This window comes from Schistocerca cancellata, chromosome 1, assembly GCF_023864275.1.
Source record: "Schistocerca cancellata isolate TAMUIC-IGC-003103 chromosome 1, iqSchCanc2.1, whole genome shotgun sequence".
Lineage (NCBI taxonomy): Eukaryota > Metazoa > Arthropoda > Insecta > Orthoptera > Acrididae > Schistocerca > Schistocerca cancellata.
This window is the reverse complement of record NC_064626.1, coordinates 366219367-366233082: the sequence shown is the minus strand read 5'-3', so window position 1 is coordinate 366233082 and position 13716 is coordinate 366219367. Positions and strand designations below refer to the sequence as shown.

Below are 13716 nucleotides of genomic sequence, written 5' to 3'. Positions count from 1 at the left end.
GCCGAATCACCGCTGAGCGAATATTCCAATATGTAAGAGGGTATTGCGATAAGCATATACCAGTTTCTAGTACTGTAGTGGTTCTGATTTTGCTTTGTGTAATGTACATCTGCTTGAAGCAGGAAAACTCTCACCCTGATGAACTCCCAATAAATTTTAGAAAATTACGGATTAGTTATGGAAGAAGTAACTAGAGAATTACTTCGTAAGCAAAAAGTAGTGCAAAACATAATGAACAGTTGAGACAGATTGTTTAAACTGTCAAATGCTGGCTGAGGAATTTGGAAAGATGATAAAATTTGATAATGCGCTATACTGTTCTGCAACTAATGATTCAGTGGGGTCATATTCCTGTAGTGAAGCAAGGCAGTCCAATGAACTAAATCTGGAAAATAATGTTTAGAATCAGGAGTACAGACAGTGAACCTTTTGGTTTAAGGTGAGCTAGTTTAAGTAGAAAAATAGGTCGCTGTATATATTTCCAACTTGTAAACATATGTCAAGATTTTTCTGAGGAGGTTGATGACCTCATAAGTTAAGTCCCATGCGCTCAAAGCCATTTGAACCTTTTTTTTTTTTTTTTTTTTTTCTGAGGACCCATGAGCAGGAACCGGAGGACGAATTTTCTGAAAAAGGAAGGCATGTTTTCTGCTAATAATTCACTTGGTGCAGCTGGTTAGCACTAAGACGCCTTTCTGGGTTGATGCAGGAAGGCAGAGAAGTTGGTCAAGCCAGATGGCAGAGCAGAGTTACACCAGGGCTACCTGCTGACAGGGTGAGTAGGCTTATAAAGTGTCGAGGGGGTTACCTCATGTTGTCTTCAAGAAGAGGGGCTACAAGCGTAAACAACATCGATACAGCAGAAACGGAAAGACCCCATAGTCCGGAAGTCCTGGTTACTTCACATCAGAGACACATGCTTGTGACTTACATGGTAAACACAAATGCTGTAGCAAAGCAAGGACGTGCCAAGACTGTATAAATACTCATCATTTTTAGCCAAATGTATCACAGTCTCCCGGTCATTAGTTCCGAGGACGGACCAAAGTCAATATATCAATTTATGAGTCTACAAGTATATATGGCACAAATAATCGACCTCTCCGAACTCTGCCACTACTAGCTGCGACTTTGCTGCTGGTGCCAAGTCCTACACTGTGGACGTAGTGCTGTCCAATCGGCGGGACACCTGGAGAACCTATTTCAGTTACTGCCAGCTTACGCCCCTGGAGGTCCGTAGTTCGAGACTGGGGCTGTGTAGCCATTCAACTGCCGTCGCCTGTGTGGACAAACTCTTTGTTGTGTGCCTCTGATCAGATTATGCCGCTGTGGGTGGCACCTATAGTCTATAGGTAGCGTTTTTGATTAGTAACCACAAGGATATCGGTCCTGGGTTCGAAACCTGCACTCGCTTAAATTTTGATTAATAATCAGCATTGGCGGCCGAAGACTTAGGGCATAAGGAGTCTCCCTCATTCTGCCAACGGCCTTGACAGAGGGCAGAGGAGTGGACAGAGCTTCAGGGCACTCTCTTGTCCTTGGGGTGGGAAACTATCCTGAAGGCGGAAGAATCAGCAATGATCTACTACATGAGGATGCAGAAAGCACTGCAAATCACTCCATTAAAGACACTTAACGTGTATCCACAGGACACGTGGCCTGTAACCGAAAAACTGTCATGATGATCTCTCCATTGACAAAAGATTACGGTATAGTCCCCCATTCTGATCTCTGGGAGGGGACTGCCAAGAGGGAGGTGAACAAGAGAAAAAGAGTCAATAACTAATGAAAGGATAACGTTCTACGAGTCGGGCGTGGAATTTCAGAAGTCTGAACGTGGTAGGTGAGCTAGAAAATCTGAAAAGGGAATTGCAAAGACTCAACCTAGGTATAGTAGGAATCACTGAAGTGAAACGGAAAGAAGACCTGGATTTCTGGTCAGGTAAGTATAGGGTAATCAAACAGCTGCAGAAATTGGTATAACGGGAGTAGGATTTGTTATGAATAGGAAAGCAGGGCAGAGAGTGTATAACTGTGAACATTTCAGTGACAGGGATGTTCTTATCCGAATCGATAGCGAAACTACAACGACAGAGATAGTTCAAGTATATACGTCGCAAGCTGTATACAGGAGACAGAGAAAGTGTATGAGGATATTGAAAGGGTAATACAGTACATAAAGAGATGTGAAAAACTAATAGTCGTGGGGGACTAGAATGCTGTTGTAGGGGAAGAAGTATAAGAAAAGGTTATAGGGGAATATGGAATTGGGACAAGGAATGAGAGAGGAGAAAGACTAATTGAGTTCTGTAACAAATTTCAGCCAGTAATAGCGAATAATCTGTTTAAGAACCACAAGAGGAGGAGGTATACTTGGAAAAGGCCGGGTGATACGGGAAGATTTCAGTTAGATTACATCATGGTCAGACAGAGATTCCGAAATCAGATGCTGGATTATAAGGCTTACCCAGGAGCGGATATAGACTTAGATCGAAATGTATTAGTGATGAAGAGCACGCAGAAGTTTAAGAAATTAGTGAGCAAGAATCAATGCGCAAAGAAGTGAGATACAGAAGTACAAAGGAATGACGAGATACGCTTCAAATTCTCTAAAGCTATAGACACAGCTATAAAGAATAGCTCAGTTGGCAGTACAGTTGAAGAGGAATGGACATGTCTAAAAGAACAATCACAGAAGTTGGTAAGAAAAACATAGGTGTAAAGAAGATAACTGCGAAGAAACCATGGGTAACAGAAGAAATACCTCAGTTGACCTACGAAAGAGGGAAGTGCAAAAATGTTCAGGGAAATTCAGCAATACAGAAATACAAGTCGTTGAGGAATCAGAAGCTAAGACGAAATGGCTGCATGAAAAATGTGAAGAAATCGAGAAAGAAATGACTGGCGAAAGGATAGACTCAGTATATAGGAAAGTCAAAACAACCTTAGCTAAAATTAAAAGAGAGTAGAAAAATTTAAGTATTTAGGTGAAATAATTCAAGTGAATGGTTTAGACAAGAGTGCAAACCAGGCGAGAGCAAGGAAAATGGAATTTGCTTTTCAAAAAACCAAAGACATATATAACAAAAAAAACATTTCGATTCAAGCTAAATTAAGACATTATAAAACTGTCATTAGACCAGAATGCCTGTATGCATCGGAGTGCCTAACTCTTAACAAAAAGGGGGAAATAGAAAACATGGAAAAGAAAGAAAGGAAAATTTTGAGAAAAATATTAGGACCGAGAAAGATTGGGGAAGAGTACAAGCTAAAGAGTAATAAGGAAATATACAAAACTATTGAGAAAGTGAGTGAGGCAATGCGTAAACGCAGACTAACGTTTTATGGTCACCTGTCGAGGATGGATGGAAACAGACTAAGAAGAAAAGTGTTTGAACATAGTAACAGGAACGAAAAAACCAACAATAAATGGATACAGATGGTGAAAAAGGATTTGGCCTATTTTAATGTCACCCGTGAGTCAATCAGGGACAGGGAAAAGTTTAGACAAATAGTGAACGAAATTAAGTGTTTTCCAGAAGAAACGAAACTAAAGAATAATAACAGGAAATGGTTGGAAGAGCGGAGGAGGAACCACTCGAAAATGATGAGGAAATATTGGGAAGAGAGAAAAAAAGATCAAAAAGCCGGGCAAGTGAATTGTTGAACGTGGTCCAAAGATGGCCGAAATCGAAAGAAGAAAGAAGAAGAAGGGTGGTAACATTAAGAGCGCAACAGTAATTCCGCTATTAAATGCAGAGGAGAGATCAAGTAGGTGGAAAGAGTACATTGGAAGCCTCTATGAAAGGAAACATTTGTCTAATGTGATAGAAGAAGAAACAGAAGTCGATTTAGAAGAGATGGGGGATCCAGTATTAGAATCGGAATTTAAGAGAGCTTTGGAGGACTTAAAATCAAATAAGGCAGAAGGGACAGATAACATTCCATCGAAATTTCTAAACTCATTGGGAGAAGTGGCAACAAACTGACTATTCATGTTGGTGTGTAGAATACATGAATCTGGCGACATACCATCTGACTTTCGAAAAAGTATCATCCACACGATTCCGAAGGCTGCAAGAGCTGAAAAGTGCGAGAATCATCGCACAATCAGTTTAACATTTCATGCACCCAAGTTTCTGACAAGAATAATACACAGAAGAATGGAAAAGGAAACGAGGATGTGTTGGATGCCGATTAGTTTGGCTTTAGGAAAGGTAAAGGCACCGGAGAGGCAATTCTGACGTTGCGGTTAATAATGGAAGCAAGACTAAAGAAAAATCAAGACAGGTTCATAGAATTTGTCGACCTGGAAAAAGACTTCGACAATGTAAAATGGTGCAAGATGTTTGAAATTCTGAGAAATGCAAGGTTAAGCTATAGGGAGAGACGGGTCATATATAATATGTACAAGAGCCAAGAGGGAATAATAAGAGTAAACGAGTAAGAAATAAGTGCTCGGATTAAAAAGAGTGTAAGCGCAGGGGTGTATTCTTTCGCCCCTACTGTTCAATCTGAATATCGAAAAAGCAATGATGTAAATAAAATAGAGATTCAGGTGTGGAATTAAAATTCAAGGCAAAAAGATATCAATGATACGATTCGCTGATGACACTGCTATCGTGAGTGAAAGTGACGAAGAATTACATGATCTACTAAATAGGGTGAACAGTCTAATGAGTGCAAAATATGGATTGAGAGTAATCGAAGAAAGACAAAAGTAATGAGAAGTAGTAGAAATGGAACAGCGAGAAACTTAACATCAGGATTGATGGTCACGAAGTAGATGATGTTAAGGAACTCTACTACCTAGGCAGCAAAATAACCAGTGACGGATGGAGGAAGGACGACATCAAAAGCAGACTAGCACTGGCGAAAAGGGCATTCCTGGCCAAGAGAAGTCTACTAGTATCAAATACTGGCTTTAATTTGAGAAAGAAAGGCCCGCATCTCGTGGTCGTGCGGTAGCGTTCTCGCTTCCCACGCCCGGGTTCCCGGGTTCGATTCCCGGCGGGGTCAGGGATTTTCTCTGCCTCGTGATGGCTGGGTGTTGTGTGCTGTCCTTAGGTTAGTTAGGTTTAAGTAGTTCTAAGTTCTAGGGGACTTATGACCACAGCAGTTGAGTCCCATAGTGCTCAGAGCCATTTGAATCATTTGAATTTGAGAAAGAAATTTGTGAGAATGTATGTTTTGAGTACAGCATTGTACTGTAGTGAAGCATGGACTGTGGGAAAACCGAAACAGAAGAGAATCGAAACAATTGAGATGTGGCGCTACAGACAAATGTTGAAAATTAGGTGGACTGGTGAGGTAAGGTTTGAGTACGTTCTGCGCAGAATTGGAGAGGAAAGCGATATGTGGAAACACTGACAAGGAGAAGAAATAGGATGATAGGACATCAGTTAAGACAGTGAGCAGAAATTTCCTGCACTGAAAAAATGTTTTCTGTTCTGACACAAAGAAATTAAAGTCGTTATCTGTCAATGGGCATTGACTTATATCAATGGGGCGAGTTGAAATTTGTTCCAGAGCTATATTCGAATCTAGGGCATCCAGACGCAGTGGTCACCACAACCACACGAACATCCTTAGTACGCCTCATGTCATACATAATTCTCAACTTACAGCACACACTACTGATGTAGCGCCCTTGCTCATTATCCTCATTTACTCGCGGCATCTCACTGATTCCCATAAGAGTTTGAGCTTGGTGTGCATCTGCATTGAAGGGATCATTGGCTGTCACCGCCTTAATTAATTATAATTTTTAATTATGAGGTAAGACCGGAATGAAATTAACCTAATAGTATTTTAGAATGAGATTTTCACTCTGCAGCGGAGTGTGCGCTGATATGAAACTTCCTGGCAGATTAAAACTGTGTGCCCGACCGAGACTCGAACTCGGGACCTTTGCCTTTCGCGGGCAAGTGCTCTACCACCTGAGCTACCGAAGCACGACTCACGCCCGGTACTCACAGCTTTACTTCTGCCAGTACCACGTCTCCTACCTTCCAAACTTTACAGAAGCTCTCCTGCGAACCTTGCAGAACTAGCACTCCTGAAAGAGAGGATATTGCGGAGACATGGCTTAGCCACAGCCTGGGGGTGATTCCAGAATGAGATTTTCACTCTGCAGCGGAGTGTGCGCTGATATGAAACTTCCTGGCAGATTAAAACTGTGTGCCCCACCGAGATTCGAACTCGGGACCTTTGCCTTTCGCGGGCAAGTGCTCTACCAACTCGAACTCGGGCACACAGTTTTAATCTGCCAGGAAGTTTAATAGTATTTTGTTACCTCTAATTCCGGCATGGTCCTTCAGCCACGGAGTGTAATGATGTACTGATTTACATTTCTTTCCGATACATGCTATGTAACAACATACGTGGTGCTCCAAACAATGTATAAACTACGTCTCTGAAAGGAAGAAGCAGCACTAGTACGGTGCTGTAAATTTACATGGAGGAGCGGTCGTGAAATAGGCTTGCATCGTTCCGTGAAAGATCGGTAGCCCGTGGATAAATCACTTCAAATCACAAACGGGTATTAGTGGGGCACTCAATGAATGGGAAAATTTTGAAAGTTTTGAGAAAAAGCAAGCAACACAGATTGCAGTTCTGTAAAACTCGTTTCCAGTCATAATGACATGATAAGTTGCGTTTAATTAATCTTCCAATGAAAGAAGTTGCTGGCAGGGAAGAAAAACTGTGTGTTGTTGGTTTTGAGTGGTTGGTACGTCTTCTTCGTAACTGGTGTGTACTGTGAAGAACGCTTTTCGTCTACGCCACATGTCTTCCTTTTGCCAGTGATACTGATGTGGGCTGCCTTCTCGCAACCGAATTGCACTGTCATTCCGTATGACTCGCAGAACTATGTTTGTGACAAGTCTAAAGATGAGCTGATGTCATCAGGCTCTTTAAAATGCTAATAATGCCCCCTACAAATCGAGCCGCATGAAAGCGGCGTGACTTGTGAAGAACGTACATGAAAAACTTAAGTATCTATCCCTCGAAAAATATTTCGTAGGTCCGGGTACTTACTTGGAAACGATGACGTTCAGCACAGTCATTCCCGTAATGTGAAATTTACCCGTACTTAATAATAAACCTAAGGAACGCAATAATCGAAACGGATATTCGACCACACGCGACACTTTCAATTAATCTGGTAGGGGATGATACACCTCAAGCAGTCGCTCAGATACTCTGGTAGAATGTTTTCGGTAACATATAACACGTAGAATACGCTACGTCTCCTAGGGTAACTGCAGAAGTGGAATGTAATGAAGTGCAGAAGCTGCCTGTAAGTAATGTCCAACTGCTGACGTGTCTGTTTGACTAATCAAAATGGTTCAAATGGCTCTGAGCACTATGGGACTTAACATCTTAGGTCATCAGTCCCCTAGAACTTAGAACTACTTAAACCTAACTAACCTAAGGACATCACACAACACCCAGCCATCACGAGGCAGAGAAACTCCCTAACCCCACCGGGAATCGAACCCGGGAACCCGGGCGTGGGAAGCGAGAACGCTACCGCACGACCACGAGATGCGGGCTGACTAATCGATAGCGCGATGATTCTAACCAAAGCATAACCAAAATGGGCCAGTATCCATAGTTTCAAAGCGAGATATGTAGAGATATCTCAAATTATCACATCAAACGATAGCTTAAAACGAACTCTAGTATAAACGACAGAAGTTTTCCAAATAACAGTGCTTTATACAACATACTAATCGCTTCGGCGGAACGTGTAATTTTCAAACTACAGGTACGCTAATAGTCAATTACTGCGACAAACAAAGCTGGTGGATAACTAGAAAAACTGGTTAAGATATTGTGCGAGTCAGGATTGGCTTCTTTTCGTGGATCGCATTGGAGACGGGTATCCGAATATTCATTTCCAGGACATTGGACTGGCACTAAATATATGTTAGAAACTGTCCTGATTAACGACTGATAGTTTTTAATATTTTTACAGTGCACAAGTCGTTGTTATGGAAGTTGTACGGTGGTTTATAACTGACACATTTGCTCCTGGAAATCTTTTGATGATTAAAATCTGAGTTTCCAGTCTCTGTCCTACCACTATATAAATAATTCGAAACCCTTCGCTATCTTCCATGTACAAAAAGTCTTGCATGTTATAAGTCAGGTGTTATATGTTAAATTGTGCTTTGAGCTTATCTTCGCATAATTTTCCTTTCCGTCGAGCTGTGTTCTCTTGGTATTTTTCAGTTTCTTTCTTTTGCTGCTATCGCATTCCACTTCCCAACCAAAGTTACATTTCCGTCTCCCTTAATGTCATGAATTATATTTTTAATTTCATCGTCCTTTCTTTCAGTTTCTTCGTTACACGCAGTAGTAGTAAGCATATATACTGTAAGTACTTTGGTGAGAATCAATATCATTGATTATTAGACTCAAACTTTGTGTTTACATCTTTTCCGTGCTGTTTCTCTACTTCGTTTCGCACGGCTTTGTGTAAGGGTGAGTCAAATGAAAACCAAATGGATGGGAAAAGTGAGTAAACTGTTTATTATTTCATAAATAATCGCTGTAATTGTTAATACGATTATCGCACTGTGAAATAAGACAGTCAGTGCCTTCATGGAAAAATATTTTCGGTTACCTAAGGAATCAAGCGTGCACCTCTTCGTCCGAAGCAAATCGACGACGGCGAATGTCTTCCTTCAGGGCACTCGTACTCTAAACGACTTTGGTAACATATGGGCGATCATTTTGATCTTAGATTGTTTCCATAATACTGCAGAAGTTTCGATGGAAAGTACCTACATATCCGTTAGTGGAAAGTTGCTTCATAGATTAGAATATGATTCCATAACCAAAAAAGTCAAAGAGTACACCGAGTTCATCGTACAGGAAACGAAAGCTACACAGAAGAAAAAACTAGCCAATCTTATAAAGCAAGAATTACTTCCTAAACTGAACCAAAACAGCCGAAAGAAACACACATTCTACACACCTTTCCTCATAGCGGTGACTAGTAACAGTAAACTTGTTGTTTCATTTAATGTCAATAACAGTCACGGTAAAGCCTAACGTAAAATGTTCGCATGTGAAGACCTACATATCCCTCGTACAGTCCCGATCTCTTCCCATGCAATTTTTATGTTTTTGGAGCCCCGAAGGAAGACATTAGTGGCCGTCGACTTACTTCGGACGAAGGGGTACACGCCTGAGTACAATCATGATTGCAGAGGCAACCACAAACACTTTTCTATGAAGACATTCACTGTCTTGTCTCACAGTGGGATAAATGTATTAGATGAGACTGTCGCCCTCCTCCGGTTGATGTACCACGTGTAGATTGGACTTCTATCCAGCCCAGGATGCTATTTCCTTAAGGGGCTCTATAAAGCTCCTATGATTGGAGATCGCGTTAACTAGCAAGCCCCTTTCCTCGTGTGCCTACTCTGACGCTGTCAATCAGGCAGTTTTCCACATGGACAGTGAAACGGCGGGGTCAGACGGCCAGTCCTGACGTTGACTCTCTGCCCAGAGCGACACAATCGCGTTACTACCCGCCAGTCACTCCGTGGTGAGTGCGGATTGGCTGTGTCGGGAGGACTGCAAAATGCCTCGCTAGCAGAACCCACGGTCGAAACACGCCACGCCTGAGTTGAGGGCGATAACTTTTGAGATAATGAAACAGCTTACTTACTTTTTTTTCCATCAGTCTCGTTTGTCTGTCTCTTATAATTATAAGGTATATTATTTTTATTGAAGGAAGTTTAAAATATATCATTAAATAAACGAACTACTGAGAACGTGTTAGCCGGCCAGGGTGGCCGAGCGGTTCTAAGCGCTACAGTCTGGAACCGCGCGACCGCTACGGTCGCAGGTTCGAATCCTGCCTCGGGCATGGGTGTGTGTGGTGTCCTTAGGTTTATAAGGATTCAGTAGTTCTAAGTTCTAGGGGACTGATGACCTCAGAAGTTAAGTCCCATTGTGCTCAGAGCCATTTGAATTTTGAGAACGTGTTATGCATTGGAGCCATTGTAACAGTGATGACTTCCAGGCCTTCATCTGTGCCTACTAGGAAAGAGACATCGTGTCGACTCGTCTTTCTTTATCTACGTTTCTTTCGAACTGAGCATCTAGTGAAGACTGTTACGTCCATCTCCGATGTTCCTAACACTTCGAACAAGAGCGGACCGTAATACTGAAATCCCGCAGTACGGAACTGCGTTCATGCTACGGAAGAGAAACGCTGAGTGCATTCGTCCGACTCACCCTGTCGGTTCGCTGTAGCGACAGCGAGAGGCAGCAGCAGCATCAGCAGTAGTGGTGAGGCTGCCTCCAGCAGCCTGTGGGCGGTGGACGCCATGGCGCGCTGTCGCCGCTGGACTGGCGGCCGCTTCCTCCGCCTCTGCTATATACCGGCGACCACGGTCAACACTCAGCACGCTGACGCCTCGCTCAGATCACTGGCCGCTCCCGCCCACCGGGCTGTCCTCAGCCCAAGGTTAACGAGCCAGGGGGCCTGCACCACACACGTCATTCGGCTGTAAACATACACAACTTTTCTCAGACTTGAACTTTTCTTTACCATCACTGCATCCACATGATTATTCTGCGAATCACACTTTGGTACTTGGCAAATGGTTCGTAAAACTACTTTCAAACTATTTTTCGACCACTCCAGTCTCTAGTAGCACCTAAATCTTTCCTTTTAAGCTCTGATTTATCTTATTTTATTACGTGGGTCATTTGTCCCTATACAGAACACTGCTCAAAAGTACACTACTGGCCATTGAAATTGCTACACCAAGAAGAAATGCAAATGATAAACGGGTATTCATTGGACAAATATATTGTACTAGAACTGACATTTGATTACATTTTCACGCAATTTGGGTGCATAGATCCTGAGAAATTAGTACCAAGAACACCCACATCTGGCCGCAATAATGGCCTTGATACGCCAGGGCATTGAGTCAAACTGAGCTTGGATGGCGTGTACAGGTACAGCTGCCCATACAGATTCAACACGGTACCACAGTTCATCAAGAGTAGTGACTGGCGTATTGTGACGAGCCAGTTGCTCGGCCACCATTGACCAGACGTTTTCAATTCTCGAGAGATCTGGAGAATCTGCTGTCCAGGGCAGCAGTCGAACATTTTCTGTGTCCAGAAAGGCCCGTACAGGACGTGCAACATGCGGTCGTGCATTATCCTGCTGAAATGTAGGGTTTCGCAGTCATCGAATGAAGGGTAGAGTCACGGATCGTAACACATCTGAAATGTAACGTCCACTATTCAAAGTACCGTCAATCCGAAGAAGAGGTGACCGAGACGTGTAACAAATGGCACCCCATACCATCACGCCGGGAGATACGCCAGTATGGCGATGACGAATACACGCTTCCAACGTGCGTTCAACGGTATTTTGCCAAACACGGATGCGACAATCATGATGCTGTAAACAGAACCTGGATTCATCCATAAAATGGACGTTTTGCCATTCGTGCACCCATGTTCGTCGTCGAGTGCACCATTGCAGGTGCTCCTGTCTGTGATTCATCGTCAAGGGTAACCGCAGCCATGGTCTCCGAGCTGATAGTTCAAGCTGCAGCAAACGTCGTCGAACTGTTCGTGCAAATGGTTGTTGTCTTGCAAACGTCCCCATCTGCTGACTCAGGGATCGAGACGTGGCTGCACGATCCGTTACAACCATGCGGATAAGATGCCTGTCATCTCGACTGCTGGTGATACGAGGCCCTTGGGATCCAGCACGGCGTTCCGCATTACCCTCCTGAACCTACCGATACCATATTCTGCTAACAGGCATTGGATCTCGGCCAACGCGAGCAACAATGTCGCGATACGATAAACCGCAATCGCGATAGGCTACAATCCGACCTTTATCAAAGTTGGAAACGTGATAGTACGCGTTTCTCCTCCTTACAAGATGCATCACAACAACGTTTCACCAGGCAACGTCGGTCAACTGCTGTTTGTGTATGAGAAATCGGTGGGAAACTTTCCTTATGTCAGCACGCTGTAGGTGTCACCACCGGCGCCAACCTTGTGTGAATGCTCTGAAAAGCTAATCATTTGCATATCACAGCATCTTCTTCCTGTCGGTTAAATTTAGCGTCTGTAGCACGTCATAGTGGTGGTGTAGCAATTTTAATGCCCAGTTGTATATTACGTGAACACGACTCTGGGTGTCTGTCATACGGGACTGAGCAATAGTTGAGGACTGGGTGTATTACCACATTATATGTTTATCTACCTCAAATTAAATACAAAGCAAAACATTATTGCCTCCTCGATCGTTTACATAAAAAAACCTGTTATTTCCTGTAGGTATGAGACCAAAGTGGAAACAATCATTCATACCATCATTTGCATTGGGCTTTGAGGGCTTCAGTAACGTGTATGCCCTCTGGGAGCATTTATCACTCCTGATACCTATGTGGCACGGTCCGTGTAACTCCTTGGAGGTCACCCTGCCGCATCTGTTCCCGTTCTTCAATGAGAGCATATGAGAGTTCTTGCAGCACAACCACCTACACGCCCGACAAGAGTGTCCCACGCATGCACTATGTGGTCTACGTCGGTACTCGCCGCCGGCCATTCCATTAGTTCAATGTCCAGGCTTCGCAAGACATCCCTGCTGACGCCCGATACGTGGGCCCTGCCATTGCAAGGAATTCACAGCCACCATCGTATGCAGCAGCCATCACATGATCCAACAGGATCTGTTCGATGTTCTGCCTGGCAGTAAAACGACCATGGTCAACAAGATTCGTATAGCTGTCAACACTGAAGCCTTCCCACATCACAGAGGCTTGGACAAATCTATCTATTTCCTGCTCAACATTTGGCAGGTACCGCTCACCACGTGTCTCTGCACACGAACACGGCCATTACCTCACGTCCGAGGATATCTGAACTCGTCCGCGAATAACTCGTTTCGCCAGCAGCGAAATTACCAGTTGTCATGAGAACTGCCAGAACTGAAGGCGACATGCAAGATGTCGTGTCAAGTGGAATACTTGAACAGAAAGTCTGAGTCGTAAGATACGTCCTCTTAACGTATTCATTATAGTCTGATTAGACACAGCGGCTCCAGTGTCCCTCTGAGATTGTCTTTCAGTGCTCTGGTGGGATCCATGTGACGCCGGCAACGCACAGATGGCCAGAAATCGGTCTTCACGAGCGACGGCGATCTTGCGCAACTCGACTTGTGTTATGACTTGTCCCCCTGTAGCGTGTACACAACCTACTGATGACACATTGACAAGCACTGGCATCTACAGCAAAACGACCGAAAATCCAGCAATTTTCGATCCCACGGGCCACCCTTCGGACGTTGAAGCATGTGTTCCTCTAATTCTATTAAAAAGTGTATATAGAAGTGTGGTGTATGTTCTGTCGGACATATTCGACAGAACAGGCACCGTGCTATTGTTCGATACAGCGCCCGTAAGTATTAAATTATTTTGGCTCCCGATATGTACAGAGCATAACATGTTTCAAGTTTATTCCACACAATTCACAAGGAATCTCATAAAAATGCCGTAACAGGTACAAAATTGTAACAAAATAATCAGGTACACACTGATGCAATAAGTGAAAATAATAGACTTTCGACATTATGCCGATCAGAAAGAACCCCGAGTCTCCAAGTCGCGAACAGATGAATACCAGTCAGCTTCTCGGAATCCACAGTCTCTAAGTACA

General features: G+C 43.5%; 1 protein-coding gene across 1 annotated transcript in view; it reads right to left on the bottom strand.

Annotated features, from left to right (window-relative positions):
- The window catches only part of LOC126174769 (uncharacterized PE-PGRS family protein PE_PGRS54-like), a 44360-nt gene extending 33974 nt beyond the window's left edge, over positions 1-10386 (bottom strand). Inside the window, exon 1 of the mRNA XM_049921110.1 lies at positions 10258-10386. Within this exon, the coding sequence (XP_049777067.1) occupies positions 10258-10351 (94 nt within the window). The 5' untranslated portion in view covers positions 10352-10386. The remainder of the gene's footprint in view (positions 1-10257) is intronic.
- Positions 10387-13716: the final 3330 nt, after the last annotated feature.